This window comes from Chrysemys picta, chromosome 9 (genome assembly GCF_011386835.1).
Source record: "Chrysemys picta bellii isolate R12L10 chromosome 9, ASM1138683v2, whole genome shotgun sequence".
Taxonomy (NCBI): Eukaryota; Metazoa; Chordata; order Testudines; family Emydidae; genus Chrysemys; species Chrysemys picta.
The window spans coordinates 11,317,483-11,336,314 of NC_088799.1; the positions used below are offsets into that span (position 1 = coordinate 11,317,483).

An 18,832-nucleotide genomic window follows, 5' to 3' on the forward strand; every position below is an offset into this window, starting at 1 on the left:
CCTATGAGTACAGCTGAACACCATCAGTCACATGATGGACAATGAGAGTCTTGGACAGAGAACTGGGTTGCAAAATTAAATGAGTGAATATGGGACAAATCATGTAAATAAAGAATATATATTAATAGTTCCTATTATATAAATAGCCTTTATAAAAATAATCTTTCAATAATTTTAATAACTAACCCTTCGCTTGGCTCTGGAAAACATGTGTGAAAAAATCTATTGTGTTCAAGTTAGATTAAATCAAACCCCAAAGTGAACACTACAATGTTTTGTTGCACTAAACCCTATCCTGCCCATTCAATTTCTAAGCCAGTCATTTGGGATGGTGGGGACCAGAGTTTCTTTGTGAAGCTATAAATTTTATCCCTACAAATACTGTCCAGGAGAATACCATACATAGTAGGCTTGTTTCCTACTTCTTTCAAAATGGCGCAGATGACAGATCCAGAAGTCAAAGGTTCAATTAAAACCAAAATATATTATGCCTCTGACTAAATTTAAAAGGAACTGTCCCCTCACTTTAATCTTTTAAATCTTTGAGCTGAAAACGCCTTCAGTTTCAACACTATACCTACTATTTAAATAACCATGAAAACACTAAATTTTCTTCCTTTTCAACTCTTTGAAACCCTACATAATCTTTAAAGTGATACTAGACCTACTGTAATATGTGATGGTTTATTTTTGATGATAGCATGATTTTCCTTTTCCCAAATTATCTGAATTAAAAGCAAACAAAAAAACCCTGCCAATCTTCCAAGTTTACCTTTTTGGGTTTAAGGCATAATATGAAATTGCACATCACACGAAAGCTTAATTTTGAAGTGTACAGTTTTAGTGCTATCCGAACCGCTCCCCCCCCCTTTTTTTTTTGAACGTCTGGATATTTCATCTCTGCTCTTGCTGTAAATTCTAATGCCGTCTGTGGTTTGTGCAATTCCAATGCAACCAGTCTTTGCTGCTGACAAATATTAACAGTGCAGTGTAGCACCCATAAGTGGGCTATCAGTTTTTTAAATTCTTCACTTTCATTTCAGTTCAAGGCATGTTGCTTTATTGTGTGGAAGATCCAGTCCATTTTCGTTGTCCAGCCACCATGATGAGCATCATTCATCTGCTTCATGAAATATTCTAAAGCTTCTTGTTCACTTTTGTCCAGTGCAAGTGTCTTTCGAATGTACGCAATATCATCAAAAGACTGTAATTCTGGCATTCCTGAGCCAAGCATCATGGAGAAGAGATTTATGAAGAGATTGGCATGCTGCCGAATTGCTAAGTAAGCCTTATAACACATCTCCTGAAACCTTGAAAAGAAAGACAAGAGTTGGTTGGTTCAAGATAGGTGCTATTGGAACCACAACAACTTTCATTTTTTGGAGGAAACAGAAGATGAGAGGCAAGTAGGCCACTATAAAAAGTTTGAGAGGCCAACTCTGTGGGGTGTTTTTATTTTTATTTTTTTTTAATATAATGTAAATGCCACAATGGCACTGAAAAAAATTCTTCATTGTATCATCTTCCTAAATGTCCTCCACTTAGGGAAAGTTTATGCTACTGGTTAAGTCAATCTAACTTACGTTGCTCAGAGGTGTGAAAAAGCACCTCTGCCCCAGCAACGCAAGTTTTGCACTGTCCACACCAGTGCTATTCCGACGGGAGAGTCGCTATAGTGGTGCATCTATATCGGTGCAGCTGCGCCGATATAGCGCTGTAGATTAGATTTGCCCTTAGATTAGGTTAATTTTCAAGTGATTTTTCAGTGACTAATTGATACCAGGTAAATTGGAGACAGGCCTTCGCTTATAAAGCCCTATTTTCAGTTCATAAGCTGTCTCAAAAGGTGAATTATTTAGGGATGTTTAAGGAAATCCACTGAGCCATTTGAGTTACGCAAGTCTAAGAAGAATACATATTTTAAGCATTAAAACAAAATTGCTCATCACCAGTAAAATTTACCAAGGTTCTAATACGAGTAAAATTACATTTTTAAATCCAGTATCCTTAAGTGGTTATGTATGTGCCTGATCCAGCAAAGTCAGTGGGAATTGTGGATCAGCACCTTGAAGGATCAGGCCCACAGGACTTGAGTGCTGAGAACCAGACAAAGATCTACCCTAGGTGGACAATTTGAAAGAGATTTGTGTCCCACAACTGAAATTAATGTAAAATTGGATGCCTACATTATGTTTCTTTGTTACATTAAGCTCTACATTTACCTATATAGGGTCTTATAGCACATAGCTTGATTCAGGTAATAGGCCAAAGTATTAAAGATCATTGGTTCTTTATTATATCTAAAAGATATTTTGCTACAAGATATACCCAAATATATACAAAAACTGATTAAATATTTTCATTTATGTGAAATAACTGCTCAATTAAAGAAATGGCTTACCTTTCAAATTCCCTTGTTTTGGTACATTCTTGGGCTCCTTTACTAATCACTATTAAGAAATCTTGCGTTAAGACAAATGGCACACGCTCTCGTTTGTAACCAAATTTTTTCTTCTTGTGATCCAGGAAGTGTCCAAAATCAATGTGAAACAGCTTTAAAGAGGGAGAAAATGGTTACACATTTTAAAATTATTTTGCTTATTTAAACAGCTTTCATAGTAACATCAGTTCATCTAGTTTTTGCATGGATTTTGTGATCCAAACATCAAAAACTAGATGATCATAATGGTCCCTTCTGACCTTAGAGTCTATGAGTCTATAATATGCCATACAATTAGTGTCTATACATCAGACAAATGGAAGATGACATATTACATAAGTGAATATTTTTAAAGAGAGGTTTTTGCAAAATAGTATCTTACTTGTCCGTCATCTTTCACCATGATGTTACTATTGTGACGATCACCAATTCCCAATATGAAGGTAGCAACACAATAGCCAGCGCAAGAGCGTGTAAACAAATCAATAGCTGCATCGTACCTGTTGAAAACAAACACTGGAGGCATTATTCTTCTGAAGTTCTAACACCACAGAAGTGCAGAAATAACATGCATGTAACGAAGGATATGTGTATACTAGCTTAACGAAGCCACGCAAATCAAGAGTACTTGGATTTTATCATTGAACTGAATCAAAAAGCTAGGGAGAGATTCAGCATTCTTGGAATACAATAATATCTGTAGTAAGATAAAATAATAATAATAAACTTACCATTAGAGCAACTTTTTTAAAGACATAGAAAAGAAATTTTCACTGATAAGCTACCAATGCAAATTCAGATTTAAACCATATATTTGTGCAAGTGTATATCTTAAATTGACAATTTTTTGCCAACTGCTGCACTGTCACAACAATATCACACAATGCCTTAACCTCAAGAGGAGAACTATGGATAGCAAAAATACCAGGTGTAGAGTATCGCTGTATGACTTAGTTTCCCATTCAAGAAGGGGGGCATGAAATATTTCTGTTTTGAGGCCTCCATCAAAAAAACAAAAACAAACAGGTAAATTAAAAAGGAGAATAAGTAAATGAAAAGTAAAAACCTCACATTTCTCCTTTGTTTTTGTCCTTGAGCCACTGATGTAATGTGTGACTGTTGAATTGCAATGCGCCCTTTAGACCACCTTTACACTGAATCTGCATAATTGTGTGAGAGCTTCTCACCACCTCAATAAGTCCCACACAATCACCAATAGACAAACAGCCATAAGGCAACATCCTGGAAGAAAAAAAAATATTTTTTTTTATAAAGAGCAAGTTTTCAGACAGAAAGCATTTTAATCAGTACAAAATATACATGTTTTGGTTAGTAACCTTAGTCAGATCAATACCATCTATTATTGGATTTACTTCATAGGGTTCTGCTGAAAATACATTTGAAAACCCTACAGCTGTATCATCAGAAGTGTTGAGAGAAAAAAGTGTGCAAGAATGTTAGAGTTCAATAATGTGCCTGATTCTGTGGCCACTGCATCTGGCAGGTTATTTCCTAGTTTTATACTGGGAAAAAATTTAAACTGAAAATTACTAATGGTTTCCCCAATACCTCTGAATATTATCAATAATCATTAATGGAACTTTCAGAATGTAGGTGGATTTATCAAGACCGATTTCTGTACAGATCTTCAGACTTTAATACTAAGGGCAGGACAGTCTTCAGACTTTCAGAAAGGGAACATTCAGCACAACCTGAGTGCTACCAGAAACGCATAATACAGAATAATGCTTAAGTAAAGCCTACTTTAAGAAACCTCCCACATGCAATTTTAAAAATACATTTCCAGAGCTATTACCTGACAATATTATAAAATTGTAATGGAAACCCATGAACTGCAGCAATGCTGGTCTTAAGCTAGTCTTACTGATGGCCTTTCCTTGGAACTGGACTGAGGCCACCAAAATAAATTTTCACATAAAGCACTGATCAGTTTATAGACCCCAATATTTTGGATATCTTGAAGCTATAAAAGTTACAGTATAACATACAGAAACATGCTTACTAATCATTTTAAGTATTACAATTGTTTTTCATGGAAAAGGAAGGGAACCAGCTGTAGTGAATATGTTAAACAGAAAACATTAAGAATGGCACTTGAGAATACTCTGTTGCTTACCGTAGATCAAGACCCTGATTTTGCCAGATGTTTTCCATAATTCGAATGATCTGAAGTGTCAGCATGTCCTGGCGTAAATCTGAAATATTCAAGTACATACAGATGTTGTGGATTTTATAAGATGAGCACGAAAGCTTTTTGTAACATGCCATTTTATTTATTTTTTTCCAATATATTTTAGACCGGGACAGTAGGTTGTGTATTTCACTAAAGTTATGTTCTCTAAAATGTATTATCATTATGCAGAAGTCAAAAGCAACCTTTAACGTTTAAGAATTAATGTAAAAGAGTTGGGGTAGTTTCAAGACCGATTATTAAGATACAACTTTAAAGTCTGCCTGGATTAATGAGATAGATATCAAACATGGCTTTACAAATTAGAGCAAATATTCTAAAGCATTTTAAAATTTGAATAGTATTCCAGTTAAATAATACTGTGGTAAGCGTACGAAAATATTAGACAAATCAGTTTCAATACTACGGAAAGTACAGTGCATACACGAGTCATGTTCTAAGAGGAAAAAACAGTTCAAAATATTGTTATAAGAGAGAATGAGTGTTTGAAAAAGGAATAGCCTAGGAGCACAGCTACAAAAATACTGTGCATGTGTTTGTCTGTTCATTTTTTACATGCTTATTTCTTTAGAAACTCTAATTAGCAAAGCCAAACAAGGTATGTTTATTTCTTTAACATGTATTCTACAAATTATTTAGAAAAAAAATTAAAGTCAACAGGCAAGGTATGAGAAGAGAAGAGAAGTTTATGTATAAACACACAACTCTCTGGAATATGTTAACCAGGATATGTATGTATTTTGTGCCCTTACCATCTCCATTTTTAAAGATGATCTCATTGTTTTGAAACAACAGTTCAGACATAATATCTGGGTTTTCCCAGTTCAACCACAGTGGCCTTTTTGCAGAGGACATAATCCTGCACTCCTCGAGCCTACAAAAAGATAAGATTTCTTCTAAATAAGTATATTGTTGACATTAGTGAATGGCGTTTTTGTAATATTCCTGCTCTCTTCACCTTTCCTTCCCCCAACAATTATGGCTGATATGACACTGGATGGGCCGAGATGGACAGTTAACAACCAATTTTCATTCATGAGCCTTAAACTTAAAGCAAGAAGTGCACTAACTTGTGCTGCCTGAGAAGGAAACTGGCTGTATATAATCTTCAGGCAGCATCACTTCTGGCCACATAATAAGGTTCCTCACAAAAATTGCAAGCATTATTCTGTGGTCATTTAAAGTTGTTTTATTGATGCTACTGGCTTAAGGTTAAAAAAAAAGTATCCACTATACAATTTTCTTAGTACATTTGCAAATTTTAAAATATTTTTCAAGACGCACTAATTTCAGAAAAATGGTCTAATTAAATATTTTGATAAATTCCAAAAGCGAAGAACATACCTGAGATTTCCCAGCTGATGAGCAGGGTTAAGAGGAGAAATAAAACCTTGTAAAGCATCCATGAAATCTGGCCGCCTCATTTGTTCAACAAGAAACTTCATCTGTACCTGAACGGTAATCACATTTAATTTGAGAGCTTTTTGATTATATGAGAAAGATGTACATACATGCTGAGTTTTAATTTTGATTTAAGCTGTAATTTTGTGTAATGCAAGTGTTTAAAAAAAAAATAAAAACACACACAACAATCCCACATTAGCCACATATCACCAGAACTGAAGCATTATTTTTATATTACCTGAGAATAGTTGTATGACATAACTTCTATCTAAATGACCTATTCAACTGGCCAACAACAGTGGGTACGGTAAAAATATCTCCAACACCTGGTAAGGAATTTTATTATTTACTGGAGTAAACAATACCACACTGTTTTAACTAACCAAATAAAGACCCAATTCTTATTAAACTACTTTTAAACATATTTAATTCTTGTATTCTGATAACAGTAATACCTTTTGTGTCTCATCCTTCTTCTCCTGCTTGAGAATATCTGTGAGGTTTATCAGTTTCTCCATAGCCTCCACCTGCCTGCTCAAATGTTTTAGGTACATCCCACATGCTCGACAGTAGGACTCCAAAAGTAAACCAAATCTCTGGCTTACATTTTTATTGTGCATTTCAGACCTATCAAAAGAGAACATTTTCAGGTAAAAGAAGAACATTTACAGGTATTACTTTTTAGGGCTGATGCTGTCCCTGTGCCCTCTCTCTCAGTGGGCACCATTTCCAAGAGACAGGCCTACAGTTGCACTTCTCTCAGAAGTGAATTCCACAATTCAGCCCACTTTTAGGCTGAACGGACCAGGCAACAGCGCCTCCTGCTTACCCCCCATATTACCTCAGCAGGTCCAACTGGTTTTGGTCTCTGCTATAGACCCCACTCTGGGAGCTGTGATCCCCTGCTAAACACAGGGACAGAACAGCTTGTTCAAAACAGTATGATTTATCCATCCACAGGAACATAACAAGCAGAGAGAAAACGTTTAAAAATAACAAAAGCATACAGTCTTGCCCAAACATAGCATTTACCTCATGCAACCAAGTAGGCCTAATTTAGCCTTGACACCCTTCCTGTTTTCCCAGGGACCGAGTTACTGCCTGCTTCTCTGCAGACCCTCTATCTCTATGACTCAGAAGCTACAGCTTTTCAACTACATTCAATCTCTCTGTTTGAAAGTTCCTGCATTGAAACTCTAAGGGTGTCAAGTGGAGCTCTTGCACTCCCCTGCAATGGGGCCTGTCAACCCAATTCCACATTAGTGGAGGGAAACCTCCAAGGAATTATCAGCTCCACTGTCCATTTGAGAACTGTCCATCGGGATTGTCTACACTCAACCATTAACTTTTGGTTCCTAGAGAAGTTAGTTAATTATGGCTGATTTAACGTAGTTACTCTTTCGCCAGCAGCACAGTAACTTCAAAACCCACATGGTGTGTATATATATATAAAAAATATTCATAAAATACATATAATTCCTACATTCTTCACAACAGGCAATTTTAAAAGGCTCTTGCATATAAAAGTAATTTGAAATATCTTAAATTTAGAAAGCAAGCAACGGATATGAGCTAATTATCTACAGTGGCTATGTTCATGTGGAATTTGCTGATAATCACACTGTACATATCCGGTTACTAACTCCTCAGCAATCTTAATTTAAATTTCAACATCATACACCACCTATTTTTTTTTTAAAACTTTTCATTACACTTTCAGCAGTGATTTAAGTAGAAAGACAAAGTGGAACAATGATCATGACATAGCATCACAGGACTGGAAGGGACCTTGAGAGTCATCTAGTCCAGTCCCCTGCACTCATGGCAGGAATAAGTATGATATAATGCAACAACAAAGGTCTAACTATAGGAACAGAATAAGTATACAGTAAAGCCAGAGTGACTGCTTCAGTAAACATTAACTGGAGGACAGGAAAGAGTGAAAGAAACAGAAGAGGAGGAAGACCAATGAAGAATGGTGCTCTTAAAGGGGAGCATACTTTCTTAGTGATACTAAATGCAATAACGGGGTCTTGAATAAATAAATAATTAAAAGTTATTGATCTTTGTATAAACCTTCCACTGGGAACAGTAGGAGATCTATTGTGGATTGAGGGAGTATGGGGCCCTAAATTTATACCCTCAGCCGATCAGAGAAGGAATTCAGTTCTCTTCAGTGACTGAGCATAACATTCCTACCTTAGATACAATGCTGGCTACTACCAAAAAAGAGGTAGTTTATTATCTTCTGTATCTTTCCAAACTTCTAGACACCTAAACTGACTACAGATTTGAGAACTAATTTTGTTTGGGGAGTCATGCTGCTTATATAGGAAACAAAAAACAAAATACAAAAACAAAACAAAAAAAAAAAACTTATGGTAGGTAATAGCTTAAGAAAAAAGGACATTTTAGTCTGACATTTCATACCTCTAACTACTGTGGTATAGCTTGGTGGAAACCCACCATTACCCCAAAAACTTCCCAAACAAACTTACTTTAAGTGCCAAAAGAAAAAGTGTCCTATCCTTTGATTGGTCAATGCCTTCTTGAGTAAAAATCTCACCAGCAGATTATCCAAATATTGCTCATATTTCAGAACCTATTTATGGGTAAGAAGAAATGAGAATTTGGAACTGTAGCTTTCATTTTGCAAATATTCCCATGGATAATACACATCCAGACAACATACTATATAAAAAAAGAGCCACATTCTGGAAAAGGATTTTATAACTCAAGAATGTCTGGCCCTCATATTTTAGAGTTTGTAAATGTTAGCAGGTATTGTTCCAACCCTGCTTAACAGTACACACACTGGATAAAATCCAAACTTACCACCTATCTGACATTTCCTTTATTGTTAACTTAACTGACACCAACCAAATTTTAGCCTCATTTTGCTAAGGTTTCTAGAATTGCCTCTTCAGGGAACCTGCCCAGTCCATGCTGCAGAAAGACAAATGGTCTGGCTGCCAATGTGAATCAGCAGTACAGCTCTGTATCTCCTTGCAGGGTCCTAACATCTCATATCCTATTTACAGTAAAATAAACCAGGTTTGATCTTTCAAGGTTGCAACTACTGTATTTATTATCTATTCCCCAGAATCACTAGGGAATTACTGTTTGTCAAGATTTCTTCTCTTTCTTCTTGCTACATCAGATTTAAGAAGCAACAATTAAAAACAAATTGTCAACAACAAATATACATAACCTCTAATTTAACAGAACAAGCTAGGGTACCTGTACTAGTTGGATTAAGTATTGAGACAGTTTGTCATCTGTCAAATACTTCTCCAGACACCGAACTGCAAATGCTCGCACCATTGGGTCAGGGTAATTACAGTCCAAAAGCTCCATTGCCTGTTCTGGCTTGATTGGAGGCCAGTCTTTTACCAAGCAGTACATCTGTGTGGAACAAAAACAGCAACCCAACATAATCCAGACATTTTAAGCAGTTGCATGGACAACCCATGTAAGACCAGCAAGCATTTTCCTGTTTAAAAATTGAATTTACTCTTTGATCTCACAAATGACTAACTTGATGTAAACTACAACCTGCTAAACATTTTATCTACTATTAAAAAGGCTATAGTAAGAATTACCACCTCAGTCATTCCATAGTCAGTAATGTCAACCCAGTGTAACTCACTGGTCAGCAATACATCAGGGATTGAACCAGGGACCTCTAGAGGGAAAAGCATAAGTCTCTTGAACTAAATAGCCTGGCTCTGGAGCCATTAGCTGTAACAGACCCATATCATCTGTGGATCAGGCACAGAGGGGGACAGAACACACACCAACCAATGGGTTGCACGAGCAGAACATATTCTAACTAACGATTGCTCACTTTCATGCAAGTTGAAGAAAATCATTTTTAAAAATCAAAATACTGTGTTTAAAATGATGTCTTTTAGCGAAGTTTCTTGATTGCAGTATATTACCTGGGCTACTTCATCTCTCGAGTTCCATTTAACAGACAAAAGTAATTTTGGTAGAATTTCTGGGGTATTTACACAGTAGTGTCTGTAAAAGAGAAAAAATGTAACTTGCATATACAAACTAGAGGTAAACAGTAAGTAGATTTACTTTGATCACAGCAGACTATGGTCCTCAATCCTGAAATATTATCTACCTTTATGCCTGCAGAGCCCCACTGAAGTCAGCAGGGCTCTGCATGGCACAGGTATCTGTCCAGGCACGCAAGTTTGCAGAACTGAGGCACATAATGATTACTTCTATCACCAGCTTTCCTACATAGACGTATAAAACTAATATATACTTTCCTAAAATGCTAACCATAGCAAGGAACATAGTGAACAACAGGTCAGAATTCAAGTCAATTATGTGTTTTAGAGAATTCCAGAACCCCATCTTTATGATTCTTTATACCTGTGGCTCCAAAGGAAGTCCTTCTCTTGCTCAGTAATTTCAGACAGCGGGTCTCGAGTACAAATTGCACGGAGTTGCTCTTTGTCACTTTCTCTTAATTCATTATCTCTAGCTAGCCTGTTACTCTGTAAAAGAAAATGGTACATTATCCTTCCACACACTTTTTTCTGCTCTCATGCAAGCTACATATCTGATGTAAACAAAGTATTTTTATATAGTGTAGCATCATTTACACTCTATTATTAAAAATCTGTTGGTTGTTTCTTTCAATCTGAGTGCAGCTCTGTATTAGATTTAAAAAAAGATGAAGAGGTACTAGCTTTATAATGTTTTGATTTTTGTAACTGCTTACCACCTTGGGCAGGGATATCATTCCAAAGAAATTAGTTGGATGAAGGGACAATAGCAGTTGGCACACTACCATCAAATGAGATTCTAGCAAGAGCCCCATAAACCACAAGATGAAAGCGACAACCCCATCCCCATTTATCAAACTATTCAGGAAATCTGCTGCAAGGGGGCAGAGAAAAAGCCAAGACTGGAGAAGCAGAATGTGGGGAAAAAAATAGGTGAATATGAGGTCTGAGAGGAAATGTGGAACATGTCCAGGAAGCTTTGAAAATCAGAGGGAGAGGTTCAAATTGATTTCCAATGTGACTGTAAAGCCAGTGTCCGTTAATGCTGAACAGATTCCCCAAAGGGATAGGGACACTCAAAGTAACCCCCTGGGGAGCTGGTGGATCCTGTGATTGAGTTCATTTAGTGTCATTTCATGTGCTCAGAGCCTGTTACATAGATGCATTTTATAGATTCAAAATAAAATAAACCAGCTTGGTCATTCATGACTCCTTGGCCCCTTCTTTCTTTCTCCTATAATTTAGTAACTTTTAGTCTATGGTTGGTGTACAACTTCTTCGTTTTACATCATGATGCCAGGGTAATGGAGCTTCTGATTTTTTTGTGTGGAATGGTTTGCAGGGTAAAAACAGAATTCCTAAGGGGTTTCAGTGATGTAGAGCTTTGGTATGCTCTTTAGCATAAGCCACAATTCACAGAGCATAGTGAAATTTTTCATCTTAAACTTGTTTCCACCAAAAACCACAGATTTGTCTGTGTTAAATTTGCTGAATTGTTTCAGATGAAAAAAACATCCAAAAAATTAAAAATAATACGTTTTATTATGACATTTTAAAAATAAAAGATTTTGGATTGATTGATTTTTGGATTCAAAACAACTGATTAAATAAACCTCAACAATTAAGTTTAAAAGAAAAAAAAAAAGCCACATTTTTTTTTATTTTGAACTTTGTCTAAAAAAGTTTTGGGTCAACTCAGAACAAAATTTCTCCCAATTTTTTTGGTACAACCAGCAAACTGAAAAATCAGATATTCATCCAACTCTATTTCTAAGTGCTATCATTTTTGCCATTGATTTGTCAGAAGCTGAAATGCTCCAGAAACATCTAATTTTATTCAGCTGCACACATTTTTAAATATGAATTCACATTTTGAGATCTTCAGGATACATAGTTATAAAATGTGGCAAAAAAAAAAGTGAAGAGTAAGCCTCTTTGCCATGTGAAACGTGCATTAAAAACTAAATTTTGTCCGAAGTTCCCATTTTGTTGACAGAAACCTTCTTTCAGATCTAGATTACTGGGTAACATCATTGTGGAACTACCTAGAACAGGGGTCGGCAACCTTTCAGAAGTGGTGTACCAAGTCTTCATTTATTCACTCTAATTTAAGGTTTCACGTGCCAGTAATACATTTTAACATTTTTAGAAGGTCTCTTTCTATAAGTCTATAATATATAACTAAACTACTGTTGTATGTAAAGTAAATAAGGTTTTTAAAAGGTTTAAGAAGCTTCTTTTAAAATGAAATTAAAATGCAGAGCCCCCCGGACCGGTGGCCAGGACCCTGGCAGCGTGAGTGCCACTGAAAATCAGCTCGTGTGCTGCCTTCGGCACGCGGGCCATAGGTTGCCTACCCCTGACCTACAACATCTTGGTAAGAAGATTTTTCTGTAAGTGTGGCTGGTTCTCATTTGAGAAACAAGGCAAACTAGAATCACCCAGAGACAGACAGACATATTGTTTTGTCTTTTAAAGAGTATTATGACTTAAAATGTACATAAAATATTTTAATGCAGAAGGAGCTGACAGATTATAGCCTACTGCTACCTACTGCCTTTTAAAAAAAGGTACATAATAGATACTTAAGACTGGAAGTACTATGCTTTGCCTTCAGTTTTAGTTATGTCATTTTTTTGTTTACTGTATTATTATAGTTACTCACACAAAGCATGGATCACGGTGTTACATGGGGACATTTAAAAATGGATTAATTTAAGTTATGAGCATTTCCAAAGGGAATGAACATACCACACTCCCTTGCAGCACATATCTACTGAAAATCCCTCCTTGACTTGTTCCCCACCCATCTCTCACCTGATTAATAATCCAGCCACTCTAGCCTGTTCACTTTAATGCGTGCAGCTTCTGAAGCAAGTGAATTGGAGTCAGATATGGGAAGAGGCGAATTCTTTAGAACTACCACCAGTGGAAATGTTTTTTTAAAAGAACATGTAATAGATAAATCACAATAATGTCTATTCCAAATGTCTCAGAGACATCAAAAACTGGGATATATACTTGATGTTATGGCAAGAGATGATATGAAAAAAAAAGCCTAAGACAAGAGAGAATTATGGGAGGTAAATTGGTGGATAAAGGATTCATGCCAGGAGTGGGGAAGCTATATACTCCATCCTATAAAAAGTCACACATTTATGTACTATTTATAAAATAGGATTAAAAACTTTTTAAAAGCATGTATTTATCTAGCTTCCGGTAGAGGCTCGTCGCAAGTAGAACAAAGCCAAATTAAAAATAAGGAAATAGAACTAGCATACGTGCTACGGTCTAGAGTTAAAGCATCATCAACTAAAAGACAAACCACACTTCTGAAATTCTTTTTATAGCTGCAGCTGTTATAAACAATGAAGATTACTGTAACTTAAAGTGATTACAGAAAAATGATTTTTCAGTTTGTTTCTTTAGTTCACTCTTTTTCCTATACAAGTTATTCAGTTTTCCTTCTTGTTTGTGTGGGTATTTGTTGAAAAGCAACCAGGCAGGGAAAAAAGAAAATGGGAAAAAGGAAATTTGTTTACATACTATACACATTGGTAAGTGGATTTAGGGGATCAAGGGTAGCTAGGGTTACCATACGTCCGGTTTTTCCCGGACACGTCCGGCTTTTTGGTAATCAAACCCCCGTCTGGGGGGGAATTGCCAAAAAGCCGAACATGTCCGGGAAAAATACCAGCCGGGCTCTTCCCCTCCCGGGCTCCAACTGCTCTGCTCCTCCCCTGACTCTTTGGCTCTGTTTAAGAGCCGAGCGCTCCGGCTTCGGGCAGCCCCCATGCCTCCGGGCCCCGAGCCGCCGGCCGGGCACTTCCCTTCCTGGGCTCCAGCTGCTCTGCCCCGGCGGCGCAGGGTCCGGAGGCATGGGGACTGCCCGAAGCCGGAGCGCTCGGGCAGCTCGGCTCTTAAACAGAGCCGAAGAGTCAGGGGAGGAGCAGAGCAGCCAGAGCCCAGGAGGGGAAGTGCCTGGCCGGGGGCGCAGGGTCCGGAGGCATGGGGGCTACCCGAAGCCCTAGCGCTACCGGCTTCACGGTTTGCCGGGCAGCCTCCAGACCCTGCGCCCCCGGCTGGGCGCTTCCCCTCCCGGGCTCCAGCTGCGCTGGGGAAGCGCCCAGCCGGGGGCGCAGGGTCTGGAGGCTGCCCGGCAAACCGTGAAGCCAGTAGCGCTCAGGCAGCCCTTTTCGCGTGGCTGGGAGGGAGGAGGGGGAGTTAGGGCGGGGACTTTGGGGAATGGGCGGAGTTGGGGCGGGGCAAGGGCCCGTGGAGTGTCCTCTTTTTTATTTTTTTAAATATGGTAACCCTAAGGGTAGCACTGGAAACTCATTTTTCAAAACGGACTAGATTTCAAGTTGACAGTTCCCCCTGTAAATTCAATGTAGCCTAAAAGTTTCAGAAAGTGACTAGGAATCAGGAAGCTCAGTTCAAATCTAGATTTGCTTTTATTTCACTAATTTGGAAAAATCCCTACATTTTCTTGACCTTCACTTAATACCACTGTAAAATAAGATTATTTAAAACTATTTGCACATGTTGGATCATAAGACAAAATGTACCTGTATATTAGGTCAGAAAGTTCATGGTTTAGGTCAAGCCCAGTGGGAAAATGCATTTATCCTGTTGAGGTCAACATCAAAAACTTGAAATTCTATGAAGTATGGGACAGTAAAGTAGATAATATATACATTTAATATTTGAGAAAGCTTCTGAAATATTTGAAGTAACAATGGATCTATAAATGCTCCATTATAACAGTATCTATGCCTGATCTTAAATATTTCTACTAATGTATTGGTTAAAAGTGCAATGGGGGGGGGTGAAAACATTTCAAAATTAAACAAAAAAACATGTCTATTGTTTTGTATGTTAACAGAAGATGTTTTATAGACCACCATTATGGTAACTTGGCCTGGTGATTTCCACAGCATTTGGGACTAACTTGTTTAAAATTTTTGACAAGTATATTGGTAACTGGTAAACTCTAAGCCTGTGTCAGATCTTGACTGTGTAGCATGCATTGTCTTGTCCAAAGTTTTCTTTTCAAGTTACTTGGCATTATTACTATTATACAGCCATAAACACACGTGGTACTTTACAGAATACACAGCTCCTGCCCCAAAGAGCTTACAAGATAAAAACAGTTAAGACAATATAAAGGAACAACAGGTATGATGTGGAGATACCAATAGAGATGAGACAAATTTAGGAAGATTTTATGAAAAATGTTTTAAATAGGGATTAGAAGGAGCAGCAAGAGGATACTTGGCAGACACAAAGTAGGAGATTATAGTTTTAGTAGGTAGCAGTGTGAAAAAAGAAAAGAAAAAGGAGAGAGTATGAGTAGCACGATGCATTACTGGATTGACATGTAAATGGATGCTAATACACCTTTCTCCACCTCTAACTGCAATGATCTCGCTCCTGAGTATTATAGGGATGAGCAAGCTGGTTCAATAGGAAATAAACACCCACCTAACCTTGAAAAACAAACCCTGAATATTTCTGAAGTTCAAAAAGTATCACATCATCTTTGTTGTGCCTTTAAAAACCTATCAGAATTTATACCTCTCTGCATTTTCTAGTTTCAGCTAAGGATAGAAGAAACAGTACTGAGGTGGCTATATTTGAGCCTTAAAGAAACCAGAAAGCCTCTAGAAAACTAAAAAGCATCTGTTCTTTCAAGATTTACACTCAATCAAGAAGATACAAATATGCATCAGATATGCACCCCCCCAACTTCTAGATTCTCACATGACCATCCTGCAACTCTGCCTCATTCCTACTTTAAAGCAGCTTCTGCAGCTGAGACGAATTGGACTAGTAATTAATGAGCAGATGTGTCCATCTGTGATTATCAGAGGACCCCCGCTACTAATCTGTCCTATAGGTGGGAGAAAACTACAGCATTCTGAAAGCATAACTCTCACCTAGTGCATACTATTACTTTCACGTTGAAGAAAGAGAAATAGGGACATTCAGGAGAGTGCTTTGTAATTTTTAAAGGTACCACAGTCATGGGCTCAAAGTAAGAACCTAGACAGGTTTCAGCTACTGTAGAGATGAACACTTTAGAAACCACTAATTTACAAACCCTCATTATAGTCACTACTGATCTCTTCCTTGCCAATCCTAAGGACCATATGCATTCTCTTCAGTCTTTGCTACCTTTAATACTGTTGACCACCCAGCTCTCAAAACTATCTTCATCTTATGTGGACTTACAGCCCTTTCTTTCCTGGTTCTTCACCTGCATGTAACCTCCTTCAGTGTTGCCTTTGACTTATCGCACTTCTTCAACTTTTTTACAGTTTTTCAGAGTCTGCCTCATACCCCTTCTCTTTTCCTTGTACAACCTCATACATAAGGCTGATCTCTTATCACCACTATGCCAGTGACTCTCAGATCTACCCCTCATCTATTAAGGATTGCATCTCTTCCTATTTCTTCAGTATCGTCTACTGCTTCCTCAATCCTAGGCTGCCAAACATGTAAACTTTGTCTTTTTTTCTTCACCCTTTCTTCCCCAGTTTCAGACAACTCCACTATCCCTTGGGTACTCAAGCTCACAACTCTGGTATTCTCTTAAAGTTGTCCCTTTCCTTCTCCTTTCACATGCAGGCCCTTATCAAACCTTGTCACATCTCGTCCTATGTTACCACCAAAATCTGTCTCTTATTCCCACTGCTATGCCTTTTGGTTCATAAAGTAACATCAATCAGGTTACCCTAATTTTTTTTGTCAACTTTGTCCCTCCTTTCCCTTTCGCGTTCCTCTTTCTGATCACAATTTAAAAACAGGAAGCTCTTCAAGGAAGGGACTGTGTCTTTATTTCTTTGTATACTTATTTCTTTCATGTAAGTTACAACAGTGATGATGATAGCCAATATTGTATAGTTAGGCAGCTAAATTCACATTTAGGCACCTAATAAAATGAACTGACTCAGAGGTACTGAGCACCCACTGCTCCAATCAGATTCAAACTTCTCAACCTCTCTGAAAATCAGGCCACTTAGGGTTAGATCATACCTAGCACTAACATGGCCGCACAAAGGAATTGGGGTGGGAGGCTTCCTACCCACTTTGTGAGGCCACAATAGGGCTACAAGCCAAGCTGGGATGCATATATGCTGTCTCACATAAAGGGGTATCATAACTTACTCCTCCTCCAGATAGAAAAGAAGGTATTGTGGCTCTTAGAGGAAATATTGAGGCCTGGTCTACACTGGGGGGAGGGGAATCAATCTAAGTTACGCAACTTCAGCTATGTATAACGTAGCTGAAGTCGACGTACTTAGATCGACTTACCGTGTCTTCACTACGGTGAGTAGACTGCTGCTGCTCCCATCGACTCTGCCTGCGCCTCTCGCTGAGCTGGAGTACAGGAGTCGACGGGAGAGCGCTCGGGGATCGATTTATCGTGTCTAGACTAGACGCGATAAATCGATCCCTGCTGGATCGATCGCTGCCGGTAGTGAAGACATACCCTCAGCTTCAGTGACACCTGATCAGAGTGGAATGATTTAAATCAAGGCAATTTAAATAATCAATTTTAATCAACTTTTCCATTTGTACTTCAACTATTTTCTAAAGAAAGGTGCATTCTCATTGGTTGATATACCCATTAAAACATGCTGATTTACAACTAAATAGAACTAGATTTGGTACATTATAACAGTTTTATTTAAGCAATTATATAACTTAATATTTTCAGATTCTGATTAATTGTACATGTTTAGCATGTTAGAAAATGGTGAATGATATATTGCCTATTTACTAGCTAATTAATTTTTGCTCATGATTTGTGTCAAGCTGCATTAGGATAGCAACTAGAATTTAATTAAACACACAACAGCATATACAATTTATTTTTATTAAACAAAATAAGCTTTTAATACAGTACATGACCTAATGTGCCATATTCATAAAGCTTGATCTCAAAAGTTAGATTTTTTTCCCATTTTCATTCTTCATTAAAAAAAAAAAAGCAGCTTTTTTGGTAGAGGCTCATGGATTCAGCATATTTATTTCTCATTTAAAATGTTTTAAGAGATTATAAGAAGTTTAGGATTTAACATATTTTGTATTACATTCAGATTTCATTTTAAAGAGTTATTTTTAAAAAACAATTTAAATAAAATAAAAAAATATCTGATTTAAATAAAAATAATGTTTTAGTTTTTCCAAAAGAAATCACAGATTTCTATTCACCCTGAACTTGATGCTCCCACGGGCAGTGTGCCTATATTACCCTTTCCCCTCTTATTCAGGGCTGCGTCTTAAAGACAATTTATTCCTTATTTATGTGCAAAATAGGACACCCAAGTCTGAATTGTGTGTGCGTGTTTTAAAGAAGGTGAAGCGGACATAACTCTAGGCATCTATGTTTGAAACTTTGGCCAGTAATGGTAACAGAAGGAGACTGCAATATCTAGACAACACAGAGCCCTACTTATCATTCACCACCCATGGCCATGCCACTACCATTAGGGCGCCCCAGTGGTTGGAAAAGATCAGCTCAAGGACAAAGAACAGCTGACTGAAGCTGAACCCAACCAAGACCGAGGTTGCACTCATGGGCAGGAGAAAGCATTTTGAAGAGTTTGCAGACACAGTGCAGTCCATACTGACCAACATTTTCAAATTAATTTCAGGGAGGTTTGTGGAGGCAGCCAGGCCAAATTTGACTGAGTGGCATTGCGACGTGGCTCTTGGGGTGACAGCGCCACTCATGTTTGGCCC

At 37.7% G+C, this 18,832-nt stretch overlaps 1 protein-coding gene across 2 annotated transcripts in view; it reads right to left on the minus strand.

Moving 5' to 3' along the window:
* Positions 1-760: 760 nt before the first annotated feature.
* The window catches only part of PIK3CA (phosphatidylinositol-4,5-bisphosphate 3-kinase catalytic subunit alpha), a 65,428-nt gene continuing 47,356 nt past the window's right edge, over positions 761-18,832 (minus strand). For both annotated transcript variants that reach the window (XM_005285954.5, XM_008170666.4), the window contains exons 10-21: positions 10,446-10,570; positions 9,998-10,079; positions 9,297-9,461; positions 8,555-8,658; positions 6,512-6,683; positions 5,997-6,103; positions 5,405-5,526; positions 4,578-4,656; positions 3,512-3,682; positions 2,823-2,940; positions 2,402-2,553; positions 761-1,310 (exon numbers count right to left, since the gene is read on the minus strand). In XM_005285954.5, coding sequence (XP_005286011.1) covers positions 1,040-1,310; positions 2,402-2,553; positions 2,823-2,940; positions 3,512-3,682; positions 4,578-4,656; positions 5,405-5,526; positions 5,997-6,103; positions 6,512-6,683; positions 8,555-8,658; positions 9,297-9,461; positions 9,998-10,079; positions 10,446-10,570 — 1,668 coding nt within the window. In that variant the 3' untranslated portion in view covers positions 761-1,039. The remainder of the gene's footprint in view (positions 1,311-2,401; positions 2,554-2,822; positions 2,941-3,511; positions 3,683-4,577; positions 4,657-5,404; positions 5,527-5,996; positions 6,104-6,511; positions 6,684-8,554; positions 8,659-9,296; positions 9,462-9,997; positions 10,080-10,445; positions 10,571-18,832) is intronic.